The sequence below is a fragment of the Berghia stephanieae genome, chromosome 10, assembly GCF_034508935.2.
Source record: "Berghia stephanieae isolate SIO BIC M18660-M18661 chromosome 10, UCSD_Bste_1.3, whole genome shotgun sequence".
Lineage (NCBI taxonomy): Eukaryota > Metazoa > Mollusca > Gastropoda > Nudibranchia > Aeolidiidae > Berghia > Berghia stephanieae.
In genome coordinates, this window is record NC_088369.1 from 28,503,050 (window position 1) to 28,525,738 (window position 22,689).

The window sequence follows — 22,689 nt, forward strand, 5'->3', positions numbered from 1 at the left end:
ATATTTTCTTTCTCTCCGTCCATCTCCTTGCTTGGTCTAGGTGTGTCTTACCTCAGTCTACACACAACCGTATGAATGGTCCTGGCTTGCTGGTCCTCAGCAAACACGATATGGTCAACGTCTCCTACACAAGCTACTTTCCACACAATAGAATTGTTCTTCAAAGAGGTTACATCACTGCCCAGGTAATATTTCTTCCCATTTACAAATCTTCACTAGCATAGTCCCCCCCCCCCCCTCCCCCCCACACACACACATCCTCAATGTATTTTTCTTTCGGGTAGCCCTATTCGTCCGTAAGGACGAATATCATCGCCTGTCGTTGCCGTACGTAAGGACTGATAGTATTGCTTTCACTATTCGTACTTTAAACTAAAGCTGGACGTTATTCCAGATTGTATTCACTGTGCAACAGATTCCATTCTGCATAGGTACATTGTTATGACAAGACCTTCTGTCTGTGAGTGAAATAATTGGTCGCGTGCAAGTGTGTGTGTGTGTGTGTGGTACTACTACTACTACTACTACTACTACTACTACTACTACTACTACTACTACTACTACTACTACTACTACTACTACTACGACTACTACTACTACTACTGCTACTACTACAACTACTACTACTACAACAACAACTACTACTACCACTACTACTACTACTACTACTACTACTACTACTACTACTACTACTACTACTACTACTACTACTACTACTACTACTACTACTACTACTACTACTACTACTACTACTACTACCACTAGAAAGAGAGAAAGAGAGAGAGAGAGAGAGAGAGAGAGAGAGAGAGAGAGAGAGAGAATGTTCCTCCCATTATGCTAACGATTCAACAGTGTGAGGGTGACGAATGAATATGCACCATGCACACTCCAGCCTCCCGAGGCTAAGGTTATGCGATAAAGGATGAAAATGAAAAGATTGCTTGCATAAGCATTGGCCTTTTCTTGCGCTTACCTCATTACCATAGGCCTACACAGTAAATCTTGCTATACCGTCATTTTTTAAATTATTTTTTTTTGGGGGGGCGCTGGAAATGTTGGATGTATAGCAACTAATTTCACTATACACCGTTAGTAAGTTTACCTTAAGAAGAGGTTGGAGATATTGATGGGTTCGGTTAAATAACTGGTATTGTAAGGACGAATAGACACTCCGTTTCCTCTACGATGTTGAGGCAGAAGTGTTCCTAACATGTTCAGATATTGTAAGTTTCATGGCAAATTTGGCAAATTTAGGCCTTTTTTTTGGACAAATTTTGCTAATTTGGGGGGGGGGGGGTTGCAATTTCATATAAGTGAATATTGTCCAATCCCCATCAGACCTAAACTTTTGTGTCCACAGCTTCAAAACGGAATCACAGCTGTTTGTACTCATTTCAGCGCCAATATGGATGATCACGGTTATTTGGAATGTAAGTATATATTTCATCTAATTGCTTCCATTCATCTGCTCAAGGACCGCTTGGGTGAAAACGGTAACCAACTGTTATTTGATTTTATTATAAATTGCCCAATTACACAAAATATGGCACAGTAAACAAAACAAAAATATATTTCTAACTGGATAAGAATTGTTTTTGAACGGTTATCAATAGTTGGAACTTTTTCAGAAATGTTTTTGTCGAGGAATGTTACAATAACTTTGTAGCTCATGGGGGTCCCGTTAGCTCAGTTGATAGAGCACTTGCTTCACACATAAAGGGACGAGCTCGATCTCGGGTGCAGTCGAGATTTTACTGACCCCCCCCCCCCCCCCCCTCTGTCCATCCAGAGCAATGATTGGGTATCTGGGTCTGTTAGATCTGGCGGAAATTACTTTGCGATAGACTAACGCCCTTTCCAAAGGATAGCAAGCAATTGTTATTGTCCGATTCACGCTATAGAAACCGGGATAAACTCTGACCCCATGGGCCTCGTGGCTCTGAAGGACTACTTTTTATTTTTTGTAGCTCATTTTAGAATGTTATAAAATAACAATGAAATGAATGCAAGTTTGTCAAATTATTTGAAAAGTTACACATGTTTTGTGCCAATGGGAACTTGTTGTCTTATCTAAATACAATGTAACCTCAATATAATACCAATGTTGAGATCATCTTTAGAATCCTTGTTAAATCGAGTTCTTTTATATCGAGTTTCAATGGAAACAACCCGAATGGCCTTAATCCCCATTTTATTATAATTTGCAGTGTCCCTTGGTATGAAAAAACTCAACAAAAATGGAAGGTTGGCTCATTTCTTGGCTTCTTACTTTTCTTTTCTTTGGAAGGGGGGGGGGGGGGGCAGATGTAGGGAAAGTTGTTGTTATTTTTTTAATAACTAGACACACAAGTGGTAATCAGTTGGTTTCAGGTTATGCCCCTCAACAAATGATACTAACCCTAAAGTAGGTTCCGGTTCCCCTGTTATATCCGATTATGCTCTTAAAAGTCTCTGCTATCAGATAATTTGCTATTAATTACATTTTTTTCGACAGATACAATACTGATACCGGCCATGTACTCATTTTACACCGAGTACGGTGAAAATGTGAGAAAAGAGCCTCCTCTAAGATGCCCCAAGCCAACAGCCAGCAACACTTAACGTGTAGAACCAGGCATCACACCTGATAAGACGCCATTACATTTTTATCCCAATAGATACAATACTGATACCAGCCATTTACTCATTTTACACCTAAGTATGGTGAAAAAATGTGAGAAAAAAGAGCCTCCTTCGAGGACTCAACTTTTTGCCGACCAGAGTTGAACAGAAAGCCATCCAACTAGATTAGAAAACCGTTTTTATTACATGTACAATGGAATCCGCATAAAGCCAACACTCTAAAATTCAACTTCTGCTTAAAGTCAACACCTCGTGGTCCCAAAATTTCTGTTATCTAAATATGTTCCATTTGTAAAGGATAAAATCAACCTTTCTTAAAGTAAACCAGTCTTTCTGGCTCGGCAATGTTGGCTTTATCGGGATCCCACTGTATTTTGGTGCCAAAATCCTGAACGGCACATTCTGACGTCTATTTAACCAAGTCAGGGGACATTAGGTGCGATTAGTAATGTCATGGGTGACAAAAATAACCAATTACCCGCGTAGCGTAGTGACTGTTGATGAAGCGCTTTACACTTATTATTCATCCAAATAAGGTATGAATAATTACCGGCTACAAAGAATACAAACTACAGGGATAGAGAGCCCTAGCAGGCCTATGTGGAAATAAAGTTAAAGATGTATATAAACAATGTATTCAATTTAATTCAATATTGGTGCCTATAATTCAAACAATCAAGGAGATCCGTCCTGTAAATGTCCATATATATTAGCTAGTTTTCTGTGTATGTCGCAGATTCAAGACCCTCCCCCTCACCCCCCCCCCCCCTTTTTTTTTTTTCCCCATATTGGCAAACCAGTTTTTGGATAAGGCTCACTACTCACAATTTCTCACTACACTTGGGTGGAGAAAGATTATCTAAACAGTTGCAGCGTTGTCCCTGTTGACAAAAATCGTGCTATATTGCGTGAGAGATGTCAGTCATATCTTACATATTCGATGTTGCTGCTTGCTAAGGACCCCTTTAAAATTGTAAAATGCTTGGAGCTCATTGAAGTCGATACATGTGAAATATGAAAGCTCACGTTTTTAAAAATATTTTCAGATGATGGGTTTGGATCCTTCAAAAACCAACAGGCTATTGAGATCAAACGTATCTTGGCTGTGTTAGAGGACACTGATGCTGTGTTACTTGGTGACATGAACTCTGGACCCCGTGTTACACACGACAAAAACCCCGAGGAAAATGTTGAGGGAGATTTATCAGACAATTTTAATTTGCTTATCGAAGGTGGATATAGGTGAGTGTGCATTACATAAGTATAAAAAGTCTGACACTTTTGGGGTTCCAGTAGCTCTAAGAAAAAAAACAAATACAATGAACATAGCTACAACTGCCAAGAGACATAGATGGCACATGTTGCCAGAATGGAGACAACTGCTCTGCAGCACTCCGCTGGACGGTCGATAGCAAAAGACGAAAAGGCAAGTCCAAATAAACCAGAAGAAGACCCATGGATAAAGACCTGGCCTAGCCTGGAATAACATCAGTGTCCATGCAGGCGACAAACAAAAATGGAAGTCTTTAGTCTCTACCTTATGCACCCCATGGCTCGATGAGGATTAAGTATGGAAGTAGCTCTTTAGGTAGAGCATCAATCCAACAAAGGAGCCGGTATTAAACCTCGGTGCGGTCAAGATTACTATTCTGACCCCTCAGTTCACCCAGTGGTGATTAGGTGATTAGATCTGGCTCTGCGATTGACTAGTGTCCTTACTAAACGATATCAAGCAATTTTTACTTTCCTGCCAACCTTACATAAACGGAGATAAAGTCCGGCTAGGAGGGCATTGTTCAAGACGATCAAATCAAAGTCGACAAAAAAATAAAATTATTTTGGACACGAGTAAAACCAACCCTTTAATACAACTGTAGTGCGTGAGCAGTGACAAAGTCAGTCGAAAACACAATCGACTCATTCGACCAAAAAAAATCAGCAAAGAACAATTAATTCTCATCATCAGCCCAATTAAGATCACTATCAAATAACTACACTAAGATCATATTGAAAAAGCCTTTATTTGTACAATTTTAGAAAAATGTGGCGCCTATTCGGAAATGTTTTATTTATACGATGCTAAGTTACTCCAGCAACTAAAACTATGGCAGTATAGTTTGTCGAATATGAAGTACCATTTCGAGAAAAACAACTAACAGCACTGCCAGTTACATTAATCAAGGATAATATGTCATGCTTGGAGAACATGAACATAACACTGAAAATTTGACTTTATTATAATTTTTTAGTTTTTCGCATCATTTTTTTATTATCATATTGTCTTTATTATTCTATTCAGGATTGTATCTTTTTCCATTATTATCTGTCCATTTTTTGATTTTATGCTTCCGCTTGTTGAGCAAGTTTTCTTATATTGCTTATTAATTGTTCTTTTCCAATTTAACTTTTGTTCAGATCTCCGTACGCGGAGGAAGATGGACGATGCACTTTCTGTGTCAAGAATCCTCTTGTCCAAAACTCTTCAAACAATCTCATTGATCATATTTTAATCAAGAAAGACAGTCCCCTGGCGGTGTCAAACATTAGAGTAAGTTCTGGTCCAACATCCTTCAAACAATCTCATACTCATAGATCATATTTTAATCAAGAAAGACAGTCCCCTGGCGGTGTCAAACATTAGAGTAAGTTCTGGTCCAACATCCTTCAAACAATCTCATAGATCATATTTTAATCAAGAAAGACAGTCCCCTGGCGGTGTCAAACATTAGAGTAAGTTCTGGTCCAACATCCTTCAAACAATCTCACTGGGTGGGGTTCCTGACCTCCCATAGTGTTCAGGGAGGTACTTGCTGTGTCTTCAATCTCCCTATATCTGTTTTTCAATTGCTTTCTCTGACCTCCCAGAGTGGGCAGGGAGGTACTTACTGTGTCTTCTATCCCCATATGTGTTTTCCAACTTGCTTTCTGTCTTTGTCTTGGAATGAGATTACTTGGGTATTTGTTTTGTTGGGTTTTTTGTTGTTGTTGTTGTTGTTTATTTATTTATTTACTTATTTGATTTTGGTTTAAAACATTGTGTGGGTGGATCGGAGTTGAAGAGAAAGCAGGAGCGTTGCCTGGCAACCTAAAAGTTGTCATGGGTTCATTGTTGTGATGGAGAAACTCTCAAACCAATGAACAATTATATTGTACATTACAATAATGTTAAATCAAGCCCATAATTGTGTTCTATGTGCAGGTAAGGTAGAATCATTATGTAATTACATAATAAAGGGTAAGAAAGCACTTTGTAGAATTCGAATTTTTGTTTATTGTTTTTGTGAGACATAGCTTGTTGATAATTATCTCCCTTTTTTCCTCCCCCAGCGCCTTTATGACGACTTTGAGATACCGCTATCTGACCATTACGGTGTGGGGTTAAAAGTATGTCGAAAAGGAAAAGATGTTTGTGAGGTTGAAAGCAAGGATTGTGTTGGCTGATTGATGGATGGATTTATAGATAAGATGGTAGGGTGAGGGGTAGGTGGATGGATGGAGAGAAAAGGTCGATGAGTAGAGATGGATAGATAGGTCAGGTGAATAGTAGGTGGATGGATGGAGAAAAAGAACCATGGAATAAGTGGATGAATGAGCAACTGGATGGTTGTCTGCATGCATGAATTTGTGCGTGTTGTTTGTGTGATTGTGTGTGTTTGTGTGTGTACTTGTTTTTTTTTATATACTAATTGCTACAGTGGAATCACAGTTGTGAGTGTAGTCAACTTACTTCTGCTTAAAGTCAACACCTCTTGTTGGTCCCAAATTTGTTCTTTATCTATTAATATATTGGATAAAGTCAACCTTGCTTAAAGTCAACTAATCAATCTGGTACGGCATAGTTGGCTTTATCTGTATAATATTATTATTATCTAAACCTACCTTTCAATCAACGAAACTAGTTAGACTGAGAATGGAGAATGAATGAATGAATGAATAGATGAATGGCTGGATGCATGAATGAATGAATGAATGAATATAATGAATGAATGGATATGCTGAATAAAAAGATAGAGAGAATAGTTGGAAATATTTGTGATAGAAATATGGTGTGTGAATATGAAAATGGAAATAGATGACAGACTGGATGTGATTTTGACAGGTTTAAATGGTAGATGGACTTGAATGGATGAATATTATTGTTATGACTGGATTGAGGAATTGAATGGGTGTGGTGATATCAGGCGATAGTTAATTTTTAGTAGAAAGATGCTATATAGAAGCAGCATCATTTTATGGTTGCCTGTTCAGCCTATGTTTAAATTTTAAATATTCTTTTTATGATCGTTTACATTAATTGTGGAGAATCTTATTGAAATTCCACTCAGGCTTTTATCCATTCAAATATTCTAGATTCATTTGCAAGAATAAATAACAATAACTAATCCCCGAAAATCCAGCCATTGTCAAATATGGATCACTGTATCCAGGAAGACCAATTACATGATTGTCAGGTACAATCAACAAAGACCTGGCACTTTTGAAGAACATGAACTTAAAAATGAAAATGAAAGACCATGTCCATTCGTCAGTAATACAAGAAATAATGAAAAAGAAGCAAAAAACCAGTTGAGTTGGAATTGTATATTGCCAATGTCTGTCACATCCCAGGACGTAAACAATCTGTATTTGGATCCCTTAGACACTCGAAAATTTTAATCATATTAGTATTAGAAGAGTTAACGTTCTTAAACCAAACAATACAACTGACAATTCTACATAAACATATTATGAAAATACAACCGTGAGATTTAAAATGTAAGGTGTGTGACATGGACTAAACTGGCAAGTGTTTTTACCCCCGAGAACGTGCAGTCTGTCTCCTTTATTGATGCCCGGATTTGGATGCTTGAGGCATTTATTGATGATCTCAGCGCTAGTTTTTAAAAAAGGTGATAAAGTCAAAAGATTTAGACAATAAATGATCCACGGACTCTGCGTCCAGTACTGATGAATAGCCACTATGAAAGATTTCCAACTGTCCCATATCTATACATTATGGCAAAGAACCTGAAACCGCAGAGCATCTGAATGAACGCTGCATTGTGACGCGCGACGAATGCAGTACTATTTCTCCCCATGGATAGACCATCATAATACATATTGTGTGTGAGACCATTAGAAGCTCCTGCTACTCTGCAAAGACAGATATTTGTCAGTACTGACGAATAGTCCCTTCCAAAATGAAAAAATGCCCGTGACTTGGAATATTTAAGAATCAGCAATACAAAGTGTGTATTATAATATATTGAAACTGCTTCTGCTTGCAACTCGAAGGAAAAATAACGTTACATATTGAATTGTAAGCTTCAATTTATTGGACGAATACAGATACTGTGAACGTTTCGGGTTTCCCATTTATCAACAAAACTGGATGAATGAAACACTACAGACATGAGGTAATGTGATAGTGGCGTTGTTAACAACACCACTATCACATTACCTCATTTGTCTCTAGTGTTTCATTCATCCTGTTTTGCTGATAAAGGGGAAACCCGAAACGTCCACATTATCTGTCTTCGTCTTATAAATTGAAGCTGACAATTCAATACGTATCATTATAATAATATATTGATGAAGGTGAAAGTTGTCGACGCCCAAAAGGGAGTTGACTGAAGGAAGAGAACATGGTCCCTGTTGTTAATTAAGTCTTCCAACCAGGATGAGTGGAGGATGAAAAGATTGCTTATTCATTGATGAATGAATGTAAAGTTGTTTTGGACTATAATAAAGAGCATTATACCGGTTTTTATCGTTATCTATATACATTTCTGTGCAATATGCATTTATATCAAAATTGACTGAATAAATAGGGTCCAATAAAAATATCAGATGAGGACACCATTGTGTTGTGTTTTTACCCCATCTCTCTCTCTCTCTCCCTCTCTCTCTCTCTCTCTCTCTCTCTCTCTCTCTCTCTCTCTCTCTCTCTCTCTCTCTCTCTCTCTCTTTATTTAATTTTTTTTTCTTTCTCTCTCTCTCAAAAAATATCTCTTTTTTTTCGACAGTAATATCCAGTCTGCCTAAGTCAGTCGGTTTAAGAAAAATAAATGTTTCATTTTAGGCAGAAAGGCATGCAATCATTGGCTTTACAAACACTAACTTTTCAGGTTCCACCTTCAAGAAATTAATGAATAAAGCAACTTAGAATAATAGAAAAATCTTAAGATAAAGATTCATTCTCAACTCTTTATCATCGAATAAATAAATATCTCTCCTTAATGGATGATGTCGGCTTCATCTGGCTAAAACCCCATTTTGCTAATTGCCCACTATTAGCACTATATGATGCCAACAAAGACATACAAATCCAATGCGATGCATCTAGCACTGGGCTTGGTGCTGTCCTACTACAAAATGGCCGTCCCATTGCTTACACTTCAAGAGCATTAATCGGTTCAGAAAATTGCTATGCCCAGATAGAGAAAGAAATGCTATCTATCCCACTGTTATATGTTTGGGAAGCACACAACAGTCTCAAATGACCGCAAGCCTCTGGAAATGATATTTCAGAAACCTCTTCACCAAGTCCTTATGAGATTACAGAGGATGATGTTAGCTCTGCTTTGGTATGATCTCACTGTTACATACAGCAAAGGGTCAACAATGCTACTAGCAGACACCCTTTCCCGTGCATACCTTCCCAATCAAGAGGAAAATCACTCAGATATCCACAGTATTGACATCACAAGATTAGTCTTGCCGATAACAAGTACCAAGAGATACAAAAGGCCACAGAAGCTAAACTAGCAGACCTGCTCACCACCATCCTTAAGGGATGGCCTCCCATTCGTTCGGAAGTACCTCATCGGATCCAACCATACTGGGATTCTAGGGCTGAACTCTCGGTTGTGGATGGCATCATTCTCAAAGGCAATCGAATCACTGTGCCTCCTAGCCTCATAAGTCACATAATAAAACAAGTCCATGAGTCTCACCTAGGGGTGGTAAAGAGCAAGCAGAGAACCAGGGAGGTCTTGTTCTGGCCTGGAATGAGAGCGGGACATCGAACAAGCCATCAAGAACTGCCCTCAATGTGCCTCTTTCCAAAACCAGCACCAAAACCAGCAGGCTAAGCTACCTTTTGAGACAACTCCTCAGCCAGAACCGTCCTTTGTAGCTTGCGACATTTTTTTAGTTCACAGGAGAGCAGTATCTCATCGGAGTTGAGTATTATTCCCGCTTTATCCGAGTCAACAAGATAACCAACAAACGTGCCTCAACAGTAATGAACACCTTGCTTCAAATTATAGGCGTTCATGGCATTCCAGAAGTTATAAGAATGGACTGTGGTACTCAGTTCCAATCACAGTATCTCAAAACATTCAGCAATAACCTTGGAAAATTACACAAGCCTGTCTCTCCGCATTATCAAAATCCAACTCCGCAATATCAAAAGCCTTGCTGAACGAGTCATTCAAACTATTAAGGGGATGGGCGGGTCCTGAAGGCGAAATTCTAAAATGTAATAAGTAGCTGACTTTTAGTGGTAATTTTAGGTTAGGTACATCCTAATTAGAGGAAAAAACATTGAAAACCTAAATTTCAGTTTTTGGTTACCATGGTAACGCCGCCATTTTGAAATTTGATACCCTATAATGAAGTAGTTTTCAAAATGCTAAGGCTTCGCCAAATGACAAGTTATTGGCATGAAAATAGGTACAAAAGTAGTATTTGAGCCATTCTTTTGGGCTAAGCATCGGTTTTCTAATATCTACAATAGTATTATTTTTATTGATTTTCAAAGTTCATCAATTTTGAAACATCAAAAATTGACCCATTTTTGGACTTTTGACCCACATTTACGCAAAATTTATAAAATAAGTCTGAAATACAAATGCTCAGTTTTATGAAGCTAGTAGTACTGTATGCACATGCGAAAAATCATTCAAAAATGTTTACAAATAAAGGAAGAGTAGTAAAATAAAGGTAGAAAAAGCACAAACAGAGAAAAACGCATTCAAAGTTTCAAGCACAGGAAACTCAGACAAGATCATGCATTCATGGGTCAAAATGACCCTGCTTGATGTGCAGGCCCTCCCTCTTCAGCCTCCTGTTCCTGCCTTGCCTTTTCTCGGCTTCACACACACACACACACACACACACACACACGTACGTACACACACACACACACACACACTCTCTCTCTCTCTATCTATCTATCTATCTATCTATCTATCTATCTATCTATCTATCTATCTATCTATCTATCTGAGCTATGAGCGGCTATATGGTCTTGTGGTATGACACTCGCTTTCGGATCAGAAGGTCCTGGTTTCGAGCCTGGTTCAGCGAATAGTTGAGTCCTTGGAAAAGACTAATTACTCCCGTTCTCTCACCGTATTCGGATGTAAAATGAGTACTTAGCCGTCAACAGTGCTGTCGCTGTCGGAAAAATTGTAATATCGCCTAACAGGCGTCATGTCTTGTTCTACATTTTACGTGTTGCTGTCGGTCAGGGACCCTTTGTAAAGCGTTTTGAGCACAGTTAGTGGATTTTGCGCTCTCTCTCTCTCTCTCTCTCTCTCTCTCTCTCTCTCTCTCTCTCTCTCTCTCTCTCTCTCTCTCTCTGGTTCTCAAGTGCATAACAAACCTCTCGCTCATTCGTTTACAACCAATACTCAGTCTAGCTCGACAGTAACTTCATTCATTCATTTAGAGACCTCAGCGCTTATTCATTTTGCATCATGTTACGAAGGAGTGACAAATTCTAACTATAAAAATTCACAATAATATTACTGTTCCCATCTTGTTCGAGCTGCTGATTCTGCAAGTCGTACAATTCGAGTCTTTCTAAGCATACTTGTTGCGTACGTGTCGGTACTTTTCACAAAACAAAACTTTTATGTCCCCGGGAAGAAGAAAAATCACACACAGAATAACAATGTTTACATGCGACGCATGCGAAGGTGAGGTCAAAGTATGAACTTTGACTCGCCCGCTAACCACTCAGAAAGCAGTATCAGGTCATGTTATCATCGACTATTTTGAACAGCCAATGAGAACAGCGCTAGCAAGGCAAAAGGTCACAACAATTAGTCACGATTTTACTACAATCAGTCAACCCTTCACAAATGGGTCAGAGAAGGGGGTTTTGGAAAGGCTCTTGACTAAATATAGATAGACCGAAGACCTTGACAGTGGGCATTTCATATAGACCAAAAATAGACGAAACTATCGATACCAAACTTGCCTATTATTATCGATGTTTTATGCTCATATTGGTCTAATGTTTATATGGCTTTTTCGCTGTCAAGCCAGGCTGTAACGTTATATTTACTGACCCCCTTGGACTTCAAGAGGTCAGTTTGGACCTAAACTGACCCATCTGAGAGTCAACAAACACATTTTCATGTAGCAAAGGTTTCAAACTTTTCAAAAATAAAAAAATCTCAAAATCGATATTTCACTCGATTTTCGACAATCGAGGACCCGCCCATCCCCTTAAGCGTCTTTGGAACAAGGGAGCAAACAAAAATGGATTACAACAGTACTCCTCTAGAAGGACTTGGCCTCACCAGCGCAACTGCTTCTTGGCCGTTGTCCCAGAAATAAATTACCCATCATAAGCAAATCGCTGCGGCCGGGCACAATTAATCAGAATCTTGTCCGAGCTCACTTTGCTGAGAAGGTAAATCAGAAATTCTATCATGACTGAACTGCAAAGTCCCTCCCTGTCCTTTCACCAGGGGAAGAAGTAAGAGTTAAGTCTCAAACAGGCACCAAGGACTGGTGGCCTGCCTCAGTGGTAAAGAAAAATCAGGAAAGATCCTATATCCGACTGGCAAAACATACAGGAGAAATAGACAACATATCCGCCGCTCTACTGCTGAGGCAAACGTGCAACAATCAGATCCTGAACCTTTCAAAGACAAATATGATCAGGAGTGCTCAGAGGCCACTGTACCAGAAGCAACGAATGGACCAGCAGCTCCTTTGGAAACGGAAGGCTCCAGAGCTCAAGGGCCGAAATCTAGGACCACTCGCCCAGGGCGATTCATTAGTGCTCCTGCGTACATGGACCTTTAAACTTTGGTATTACCACAACTGTATATAGTGTACATAGTTCTAGGGGGGAGATGTAATGTAAATTAGTTACCTCGCGAATAAACATAAATACAAAGACCGACCCGGAACTGGATGAGCTCCCCTCTCCTGCCACTTCAGACAGGACTGGCACTTCTCCCCTAACCGTCGTGAGAGACAGACGATCATCGCAACACTATTCAGGTTAGTCTTTAGAACCTATTTGATTTTCAATACTCCCCCTGGGCGAATTTAGCTAAAGACAAAATATGTAAATTTCAGGTTGTTCAAAATAACACAGCCAGACTCATTATACGAAATAAACACAAATGCGGAAACTCTCCTTCTATGTGAGTTACATTGGCTTCCTGAGGGGAAAAGAGTTTTCTACAAATACTTGAGCACTAATAGTCCCTCCAATTAAAGACCTTCTAAACAGCTATGTCCCCAATAGAAACTTGGGGTCAAACAATGACCAGTCAATCCTTGACAAACTTAAGACCTTGCGTAAAAAGGTGAGCAATCCTTTCCCTTTTCTGACCCCCATTTTTTGGAACTCTCTCCCATCACATGTGAGATGCTGGGATTCGTTGACAACTTTCAAATCTCGCCTCAAGTTTTATCTTTCTATACTAATGTCATGTTTTGTTGTTGTTAAATTGAATTCGTATCTCTTTTTCATCTCCACTTGTCTTACTGTAATATGTTTTGTTTTATATCACTGTAAAGTGCAATAGCCTTTGACAACGGGATGAAGCCTTATATAAATGCCATTTATTATCATCGTTCTACATGAGAATATCACTTCCGGTTAAAAAATAACCTCAGGTCACCATTTTGAAATCTTTACAATCGTCCCATCTTGCGCCATAATGGACCCCAGTACTTCCGGCACAAACTATTGTAAACCATTTGTGTTTTTACTTACAGTCTCCGTCTTGGTTTAGAGGTCATTTCCGGTCCAAGTTTTAAAACCGTTATTTACAACACTTCCTGTCTCTGTATCTAAAACACTTGGTTGCATCATTTCCGGTCTCAAATGGGCGAACTTCCAGTTGGACACACCCCCTTCTGGTACACCATCTTGAAAACCGTTAATGACGTACTCCCCCTTGCCATCTAAAATCGTTGATGATCTAAAATTTTTGATTCTGTCATCAATAGTTTTCAAGATGGCGTACCATTGCCATTTTGACAACTGTTAGTGATATAACTACCAGTCCACCATCTTGGACCATGCTCACTTCCAGTTATGATGTCAATACATGAATCCTTATATTTAATCCTTAATAAGGGTCAAAACCTCAACAACATGCTACTTACATTTGGCTGCCTCCCTCTCAGCTATTGTCATATTATTTGTTGTTTGGAATAATTTCATTCCGGACCAGTAACGACAACTCATGTTAGTGTCAGTTTCTTACTTTTGTTGTTTTTTTGTTTTGTTTTTCAAAGCAATAAATAATTCGAACTTAAGCAAATGTTATCGTCTTGTATCATTATCTGTATCAAACATCTTATCATTACATGGTGTCAGAATAAAAGGAATAATAACCATATCTTAAAATTATTTAGTTGAGAAACTTCTGTAAAACAATAATGGATTCGCTCAAACCTATGTCTGTGAATTTTGAGCCAGGAAATATTACAGAAAACTGGAGGAAATGGCTCCAGCACATGAAGCTACTGCTTCCAGGCCCTTTTGCTGACAAAAGATCAACAATTTAGTTATTTTCTCCTATATATTGGCCAGTCGAGATATTGACAATACATGGACACTAGGTCCAGAAGAAGAAAACGACATGGACACCCTCATAACCAAATTCAGCACCTATTGCAAACCAAAAATAAAAGAACGTGACAATGGCCAGATACAAGTTTAACTTGAGAACCCAGAGCCATGATGAAGGGAGTGACCAATTCTTTATGAACTAAGGCTGATAACTAATAATTGTTAATTTGGAGACATTAAAGAATTTCTAATCAGAGACTGAATCATTTTTGGGACCAGTGACGAATCTTGAATCATTATCTGTATCAAACATCTTATCATTACACTGAGGATCCCCATCACGACCAGGGGAAAATATGAGCACTCTCAACCCAGAACAAAGACAGAAATATGGAAAGGTAATATAGATTAGGGGGATAGTAAAAATAACAGTAAAAGTGACCTTCCACCAACCATTGGAGGTCAGAAAACCCCACCCAGTTTTTACAAATTTGGACATCTTCGGTCCCTTGAAAAAGATGAGCACAAACCTGTCGCCTCCAATTTCAATGGTTCCAGAAGGAAGTGCATGACATCCAAATCGTCGTCCTTCAGCTCTACCACACCACTTAACATCATAGGAAATTCAGAGAGACAGAATTGATACTGAAACCCTTGCCACGTCGAGATTGAACCTCATTTGAATATTATACAACCAACCTTTATCTCTTGCTCCAATGACTCCCCCAGCAATGTCTAATATTAACACTGCTGCTGCTACTGCTGCTACTACTACTACTACTACTATTACTACTACTACTAACACTTCTACTACTACCACCACCACTACTACTACTACTACTACTAGTACTACTACTACTACTACTACAACAACTACTACTACCACCACTACGACTACTACCACTACTACTACTACTACTACTACTACTACTACTACTACTACTACTACTACTACTACCACTACTAATACTACTACTACTATTACTGCTGTTAATGTTTTTATTCCATTTCATTTAACTGCACAAAAAAATTTTTTAATTAATTTTTTTTTTTTTTAATTGAGCTTTTATATAGGGCAATCCACTAAATGTGCTCAAAGCGCTCTACAAGGGGTCCCTGGCCAACAGCAACATTTAACATTTAGGACGGGACATGACGCCTGTTAGGCGATGTTATAATTTTTTCGGACAGAGACAACACTGTTAACGACCAAGTACTCATTTTACACCTGAGTGCGGTGAGAGAATGTAAGTAGAGCCTTCTCCAAGGACTCAACTATGCGATGAGTGAGGCTCGAACCCAGGACCTTCCGATCCGAAAGCGAGTGTCAATACCACAAGACCACATAGCTGCACGATTTATTTAAAAAACAATAAATTGCATACCTTTTATAAATAACAAATATTGCATTCCATCTCAATTCTTACATCCTTTCAAAGAAGCAGTCTATTTCCTGTTCCATCATTGTTTTGTTTATTCACCTTACATGCTATTCTCTCAACTCTCATTCGTCTTTAGTATTTCATCCATTGTGTTTTGTTGATGACTGGGAAACCTAAAATATCCACATCATCCGTTTGTTTTGTTTTTGTTTTTAAGGATTTTACAGCGCTTGCAACACATTAAGTCATTAAGGTCATATCAGCGCCAGTAAAAAGGAAGAAAATGGGAGAGTAAAAAGTTCTAGAATTACAATTAAAGCACCCAAGAAAAGGTAAGACAAAGGGGAATTGGTTCAAATAGAAACAGTTGTAATTCCAAGAGCACACTATCAAAGTACTTAGTTTGAGATCAACTAAAAGTCTCAACCAGACACAAGCACAGGTCCCAACTAAGAGGGATACACTCAAATGTTTACATATCATATAATATGTAAACAAAACAATACAGTGCATAACAGAAAGATGATTTACAAGGGAAAAAATTTCATCTCCCTAAACTCTAACTATACATTTGATTGTTTCCCTCCCAGCCAGGGTGTCCGGCCAGGGCCTGGACAAAACCAAGTAATCTCATTCCAAGACAAAGACAGAAGGCATGTTGGAAAATAGATATAAAGGGATAGAAGACACAGTAAGTACCTCCCTGCCCACGATGAGAGGTGAGGAACTCACCCAGCCACATCATCTGTCTTCATAAATTAAATTGAAGCTTCATTCCATTTTAAATTATTTATTTTCCGAGCTTAACTTAAAGCAGCAACATTTGCAACGATACACGCAACCTCCAGACATCATACACACACACTCACAAATACTGAGTACAAATGAGTTCAAGGAGCATGCCTATATCACATCAATATCAAAATATTGAAACTATGTTGTCATCAGAACAAAGTTTTTTTTCAAAGATTTCAAACTTGTAACCTTTAGGACGTCTCTAATTACTTTGGGAAGTTAATACCTGCAACAGATAAAAGTTGCCACAGGAAGTCCCAGGATTGAGTGTGAAAAAAAACCCTATATAATTGACTGCCATCTACATCATCTCTTACTGTTGATAGTCATAGAAAGAACATAGGGGCCAGCAAGACTGCTGGATGAGTGAGAAAATTGCAATCGAAAACCCCTCGGGGCCCCGGCGTTGTGTCTAAGGGTAAGGCACTTTGCACATACTACCCCATTTAACCTAGAAGTGAATGAGTGCCTGGTTATAAGCAGTGACAACTGTTGTAAGGGTGTTTATACATAAGGGATGTCAAACAGGCAACGTGTACTTATGGAAAGGAAATTTTGTTCCATATGGCATTTTAGAGGAATAAATGGAGCAATTGTGAGGCATAGATAATCCATGGAAATGAATTAGGCAATATAAATATTCATTTCATTTTCTCCATTTAATCTGGTGATCCTTGCAGTGCTAGAGACTTTTGTTTTCTACTCTTGAGGTTAAGGTTGATGAATTCCTTTATCTGTGGAAATCCTTCACGTTCCAGGAACTGTAGGTAGACATCTTGGAATTTCTGTGTATTGAGTGAGGAGAAGAATTGATAAAGATGTTGATGAGGAGGAGGATGGTGATGATGATGATGATGGATGATGATGAGAGAAAATTCATCTGAAAACCAAAAACCATTAAACGCCACTAGAATGATCCATTATGCTACTTGTATGAGCATCATCCATTTTAATTAAGCACGATTTCAAATCACTTTTGTTACAGATTAGTTTTTGACATGAACATCACAGGATAAAATCAAATTTTATTACGATACCAAATACCAGTTACTCCAAAACCGTCCAAAAGTATAGACAAAAATTGTGAGAGGACTGTAAGCTTTTAATAAGGAAAGTATTCAAAAAATGTAACAGTACATGAAAAATGATTTAGGAGAACAAAAGAATGATTAAAGCGAAATTAATTTTTCCAACAAGTAATAATAATAATATACACTTAATTCATCCAAAAAAATGGAAATTCGTTTACAGACGTGGCATTATCAGGGGTGAGAATGACTGGGCACAAAAAAGGAGGAAATTTTTCATCATGAAGAAAATGACCTATCCATGCGACCATAACCTATAAATTTGAATTTCACTCAAATTCACTGAGATGCGATCCAAAATTTGTCTCGCAGCAATTTCTAACATGACTTGGTGGAATTTCAAAAGTTGAAAAGTGTAATTACAACATTTCGTGGTTGTAGTGTAGTAAGGATGATGATGTAGTGGTGGTTGTAGTAGTAGTAGTGGTCATATGGATGATTGTGTGGTGGTGGTTGTAGTAGCTGTGGTAGGAATGATGATGTGGTGGTAGTTGTAGTGGTAGTGGTGGTAGGGATGATGATGTGGTGGTGGTTATAGTTGTAGTAGTAGTGGCGGTAGGGATGATGTGGTGTTATTTGTAGTAGTAGTGGTGCTAGGGATGATGGTGTGGTGGTGGTGTTGGGGGGGGGGGGGGGGGGGGGAGACTTCTCTACCAGAATAATTTATGTATTGACCTTATGAATTCTATTTTTAAAATATAAGAAAAGAGAAATAAAAAGAAAGGCAATGGGAAAGAGGAAAAAAAGAGAGAGGAGAGAGAGAAAGAGAGAGATTAAAAAGGAAACAGGTACCGACAACAGAGAAAAAAAATCCAGACCCATGTCTCTCCCCTTCTCCTTCAACCATCAACTAGCTAATAAAAGAACACCACTGGTCGTCTGTGTCAACTGTGACATCTGCTGCCATTCTGTCTGGCCCGACGTCATAAAAACTGGACCGTCACCAAATTTCACGAGACTGAACACAGGTGTCAAAATATAACATAAGACATAATGGTGATTTTGTGGGTTTGAGGAAAATGTTTGACACGGCATATTTCTGAGAAATTCTCAAAATCACTGTTTATTTATCCAAAACAAATTTGAAAAAGGAGGAAATGTGATAGGGATGGGCGGAGGCAAACTACCGGAAATCCGCCTTTAGGCGGAAGATTCTCAGCCCTGGCGGCATGCATGAAAATTGTATAAACACAAAGTTGAGAATCTATGGCGACAATGTATACATATATAATATATGCAAATGCACAAAAATGTAAAAATATACAACCAAGAACCAATAGCAACACTTTATATATTAAAGTCGCCTACTCCAAGTTACAAGCTAGTAAAGTGGAAGAATATCAATTCATCTCAAACCTACATGTGATTATAGCAGGATAAACAGTGTGTCTTACCGATAATAAATGACCATTTAATCCAAAATAGTATGTTAAGGGAGTATTTCAATACTTTTTTCCAAGTCAACACAGTGCAACACTATATCTAAAGGATGAGGAACCCAGTACTTCAGCGCTAGAGCAATAGTCTTACCAACAAAAGGAATGTTATTGATCCCCAATTCAATTGAGATGTTTTTCTGTTAACATGTTAACTATCAAAAAATGTTTTAAAAATCAAATCTGTACGGGACATGTCATGATTTATTTTTCATTGAATGTATTTATGGTGAAATACTAAATTTTAGCTGCCTTTTAAAAAATCACATCCAAATAACTTATTACTGGATGGAATGTCTTCATTTGAAAACAGTCATAAAGATGGCAAATTGAAGAAAATTGAGCCCTTAACTTGATAATTAATATACAAAATAAGTTTTAAATGTTGAAGGCTGCCTGGATCATGAAAATACTAATTATAAAATGAAAATGGGAAGAATTCAGAATTTTTTTCATTTAACAATGAAGTCTTATTTTCTTTTGCCATTTTTATGAACACATGAAAGCTAACAATTATTTGCAATACTTGAAAATATGATTACCTTTATCATGGATGGATGCAATTTCTTTCCTTCTCTTTGAGTCTGAAAGAAAAAGAAAAATGTACACAATGTAAAATGTATTTAGTGACATGGAGGCCAACAAAAAATTTAATCTGACACAAGAAAGTTTCTAATTTATTTGTCTTAAGGAGCTCAACTGCTAGACTTTTTCATCCTGGCCCCACGTTTTTTTGCGGCTGCAAAATTAGGGAAAATTTTCTGATTTGCATTGCAACCGCAAAATCTGCACGTTTTGTAAATTTTTGACAAATTCATTTTTTTTCGTTTTTTTTTTGTTTTTTTTTTTTTTTTGCGAAATTTGCAATCAAATGATTTTAATGAATTTATTACTCAGTATAAGGAGTTTACATCTAGAGAGAGAGGGGGAGAGTGGAGGGGGAGGAGACAGGGTAGCTCAAAGCCATTCGCCCAGGGGGTTACCTCTGTTAAAAACTTGTGTGCAAGTGCCAGGAAAGCAGGGTTGAAGTAGATATTGAGGCTGTCCCCATGGATCTTCCCTTCAAGCTTGGATGGGAGACTAAAATGGAAGATGGACTGGTAAGAATATTTCTTTCTCTCTGCCATCATGCAGTCTGTAACAAAAATATACCAAAAACAAACAAGGTAATAAATAATTCAAATTTTGAGCACTTACACTACACAATATTCACTAAACATGCTCAAAGCGCATTACAATGGGTCCCTGGCCAACAGCTACACTAGTAGTAGTGTCGTATGGTCTTCACACCTCCAAGTGTGACTCGTTCAGCCATTTGATGTAGTCGTCATCAGCTTTATGGATAGCAGGATAGCCGCCCTCTATGGATGTTGATGGACAGTGAAGTACCACATGGTCGATGTCCTGATTTGGAGCGTTACAGGCTTGGCATGTTGGTGTTGTTATATAGCCCCATTTGTGGAGATTAGATGCTGTTCTACCGTGTTTAGATTGTAGTCTGTTACAGGAGGACCACTGTTTTCTGTTTAGTGTGTAGAAACCTGGGAGTGGTGTTGCTGTAGGGTCTTCGATTAGATCACTGTTTTTTGGTTTGTTTTTCTCCCATTCAGTTTTCCAGCTATCAGAGAGGTCGAAATGTTCTTTTTTGGATTTGTAGAACAGTTTGTGAGATTTTAGGCGTGATGTTGTGGGGGCTGATTGGGTGATTATTCTGAGTGGAGTATTTGATGTTGTTTTCTCCAGTCGGTGATACTGTTTTTGTGTCGCCTCTTCTCTTCGGAGATGGGGAGGGGCAAATGCGCTCATTATTGGTAACCACGAGGTGGGAGTTGATTTCAATGTGCCAGAAATTGTTCTCATGGTGTTATTTAGAGCGGAGTCTACTATTTTGGTGTGTGTGGACCTTGCCCAAACAGGGGCACGGTATTCTGCTACACTGTAGCAGAGTGCTATAGAGGATGTTCTGAGGACTGATGTGGAGGCACCCCAGGAAGTTCCAGCAAGTTTTCTAACGATACCGTTCCTTTTCTGGAGTTTATGTGCAATATTTTCTAGGTGTTTCCTATATGTGAGGGACCGGTCCAGGATTACGCCGAGATATTTTGGGTTTTGGTCGTATGGTAACGTAGAGTTATTAGTTGTGACATTTATTTGTTGGTCAGCTTGATGGTTATCTAGATGGAACAGAGTACGGACAGTTTTTGTGGTATTCATTCGAAGGTACCATTTATTGAAGAATGATTGCAGAATGTTGGTGTCGTCTATGAGCGTTTTTTCAATTTGTTTAAGGTCGTTTGATTGCCATGCAATTGCGATGTCATCAGCATATCCAAATTTGAAAGCTTTAGTTTCGGGAATGTCGCTTATATAGACGTTGAATAGAGTTGGTGCTAGAACAGAGCCCTGAGGTACTCCATTTATTATTGTTCTTTTCCTGCTGGTCTTGTCTCCTAGGCAAACATGATATGTTCTTTTTCCTGACATTTTGTTAAGGAGTGTTAATGTTTTTTTTGCAGTTGATATGTTTTGCTAGTTTATACATCAAACCGTCATGCCAAACTGTATCATAGGCCGCTGATAAGTCTATGAACACTGCCCCCGTTTTAACTTTTCGTTCATATCCACTTTCGATAAATGATGTGAGCGCTAGTACCTGTTCAGTTGTGTCATGTCCAGGCCTGAAACCTGCTTGTTCAGGTGGTATATACATATCTAAGGTAGGTGAAATACCGCCGAGTAAGATGCGCTCTAGTAGTTTAAAGAAACAACAGAGCAAAGATATTGGTCGGTAGCTGGTTGGGTCATTAGGTGGTTTGCCAGGTTTCAGAATTGCGAGGATTTTAGCTTCTTTCCATGCTTTGGGTTATTTTGTTGTTTCTATTACGTCTGACAAAGCAATGGAGAGCCAATGTGTTGCTTTCGCGCCAAGGTGTTTTATCATGTCAAGGTATATACCGTCCACTCCGGCGGCGCGTCCTGCTTTCATATTTTTAACTGCAGTTTCTACTTCGGTTTTGGAGATTGGTATTGATGAGAGCCCTTCTTGGGGGCGCGATTGATATAGTTTTTGGTATTGGTGGCGGATTCCTTTTTCGAATCTGTGGTTGGGTGTGTGTGTACTACGTAGTTTTATTTCTTTGGCTATTTTTTCTACCTCTATCGGGGCAGCTTGTTGTTTTGATTGGCCTTTATCTGGATCTAGTTTTTTTTAAAAGATTCCAGGCATGTCTACTAGAGTGTTTAAAATCGAGGTTTTCAACCGTGTTAATCCATTTCTTTTGTCTTCCTTCCTGTAGGGATTGAAGAAGCTCTTCAGCTATGTCTTGGTTTTGTGTTTCCTCGTATAGTTTTCATAATTTTTCACTTTCTTTTGTCCAGCATGGGATATATGTTTTTCGATATCCGCGTGGTGTGTGTTTAGTAGCACTAGCGATGATGAGTTTGGAAAATCGGTTGATGTTTTCTTGTTTAGGTGGTATTCTTACACAAACGCGATCGATGTGTTCAGTGAATTGTTCCCATTTAGCCTTTTTGAAGTTCCATCGTGGTTTGGGTAGGGATGGTGTTATTGGGATGGTGAGACCGATTGTAATAAGGATGGGTCTATGCTG

At 38.6% G+C, this 22,689-nt stretch overlaps 2 protein-coding genes across 4 annotated transcripts in view; one reads left to right on the forward strand and one right to left on the reverse strand.

The window, feature by feature from the left end:
- The window catches only part of LOC144980928 (uncharacterized), a 35,710-nt gene extending 27,252 nt beyond the window's left edge, over window positions 1–8,458 (forward strand). For 2 of the 3 annotated variants that reach the window (XM_078928865.1, XM_078928866.1), the window contains exons 6-10: window positions 41–185; window positions 1,361–1,430; window positions 3,669–3,864; window positions 5,038–5,170; window positions 5,950–8,458. In XM_078928865.1, coding sequence (XP_078784991.1) covers window positions 41–185; window positions 1,361–1,430; window positions 3,669–3,864; window positions 5,038–5,170; window positions 5,950–6,063 — 658 coding nt within the window. In that variant the 3' untranslated portion in view covers window positions 6,064–8,458. The remainder of the gene's footprint in view (window positions 1–40; window positions 186–1,360; window positions 1,431–3,668; window positions 3,865–5,037; window positions 5,171–5,949) is intronic. The other variant, XM_078928867.1, reaches the window with a different exon arrangement.
- Window positions 8,459–16,533: 8,075 nt separating this feature from the next.
- LOC144980929 (centromere protein I-like) overlaps window positions 16,534–22,689 on the reverse strand; it is a 33,482-nt gene continuing 27,326 nt past the window's right edge. The window contains exons 18-20 of the mRNA XM_078928868.1: window positions 20,062–20,213; window positions 19,621–19,662; window positions 16,534–17,339 (exon numbers count right to left, since the gene is read on the reverse strand). Coding sequence (XP_078784994.1) covers window positions 17,214–17,339; window positions 19,621–19,662; window positions 20,062–20,213 — 320 coding nt within the window. The 3' untranslated portion in view covers window positions 16,534–17,213. The remainder of the gene's footprint in view (window positions 17,340–19,620; window positions 19,663–20,061; window positions 20,214–22,689) is intronic.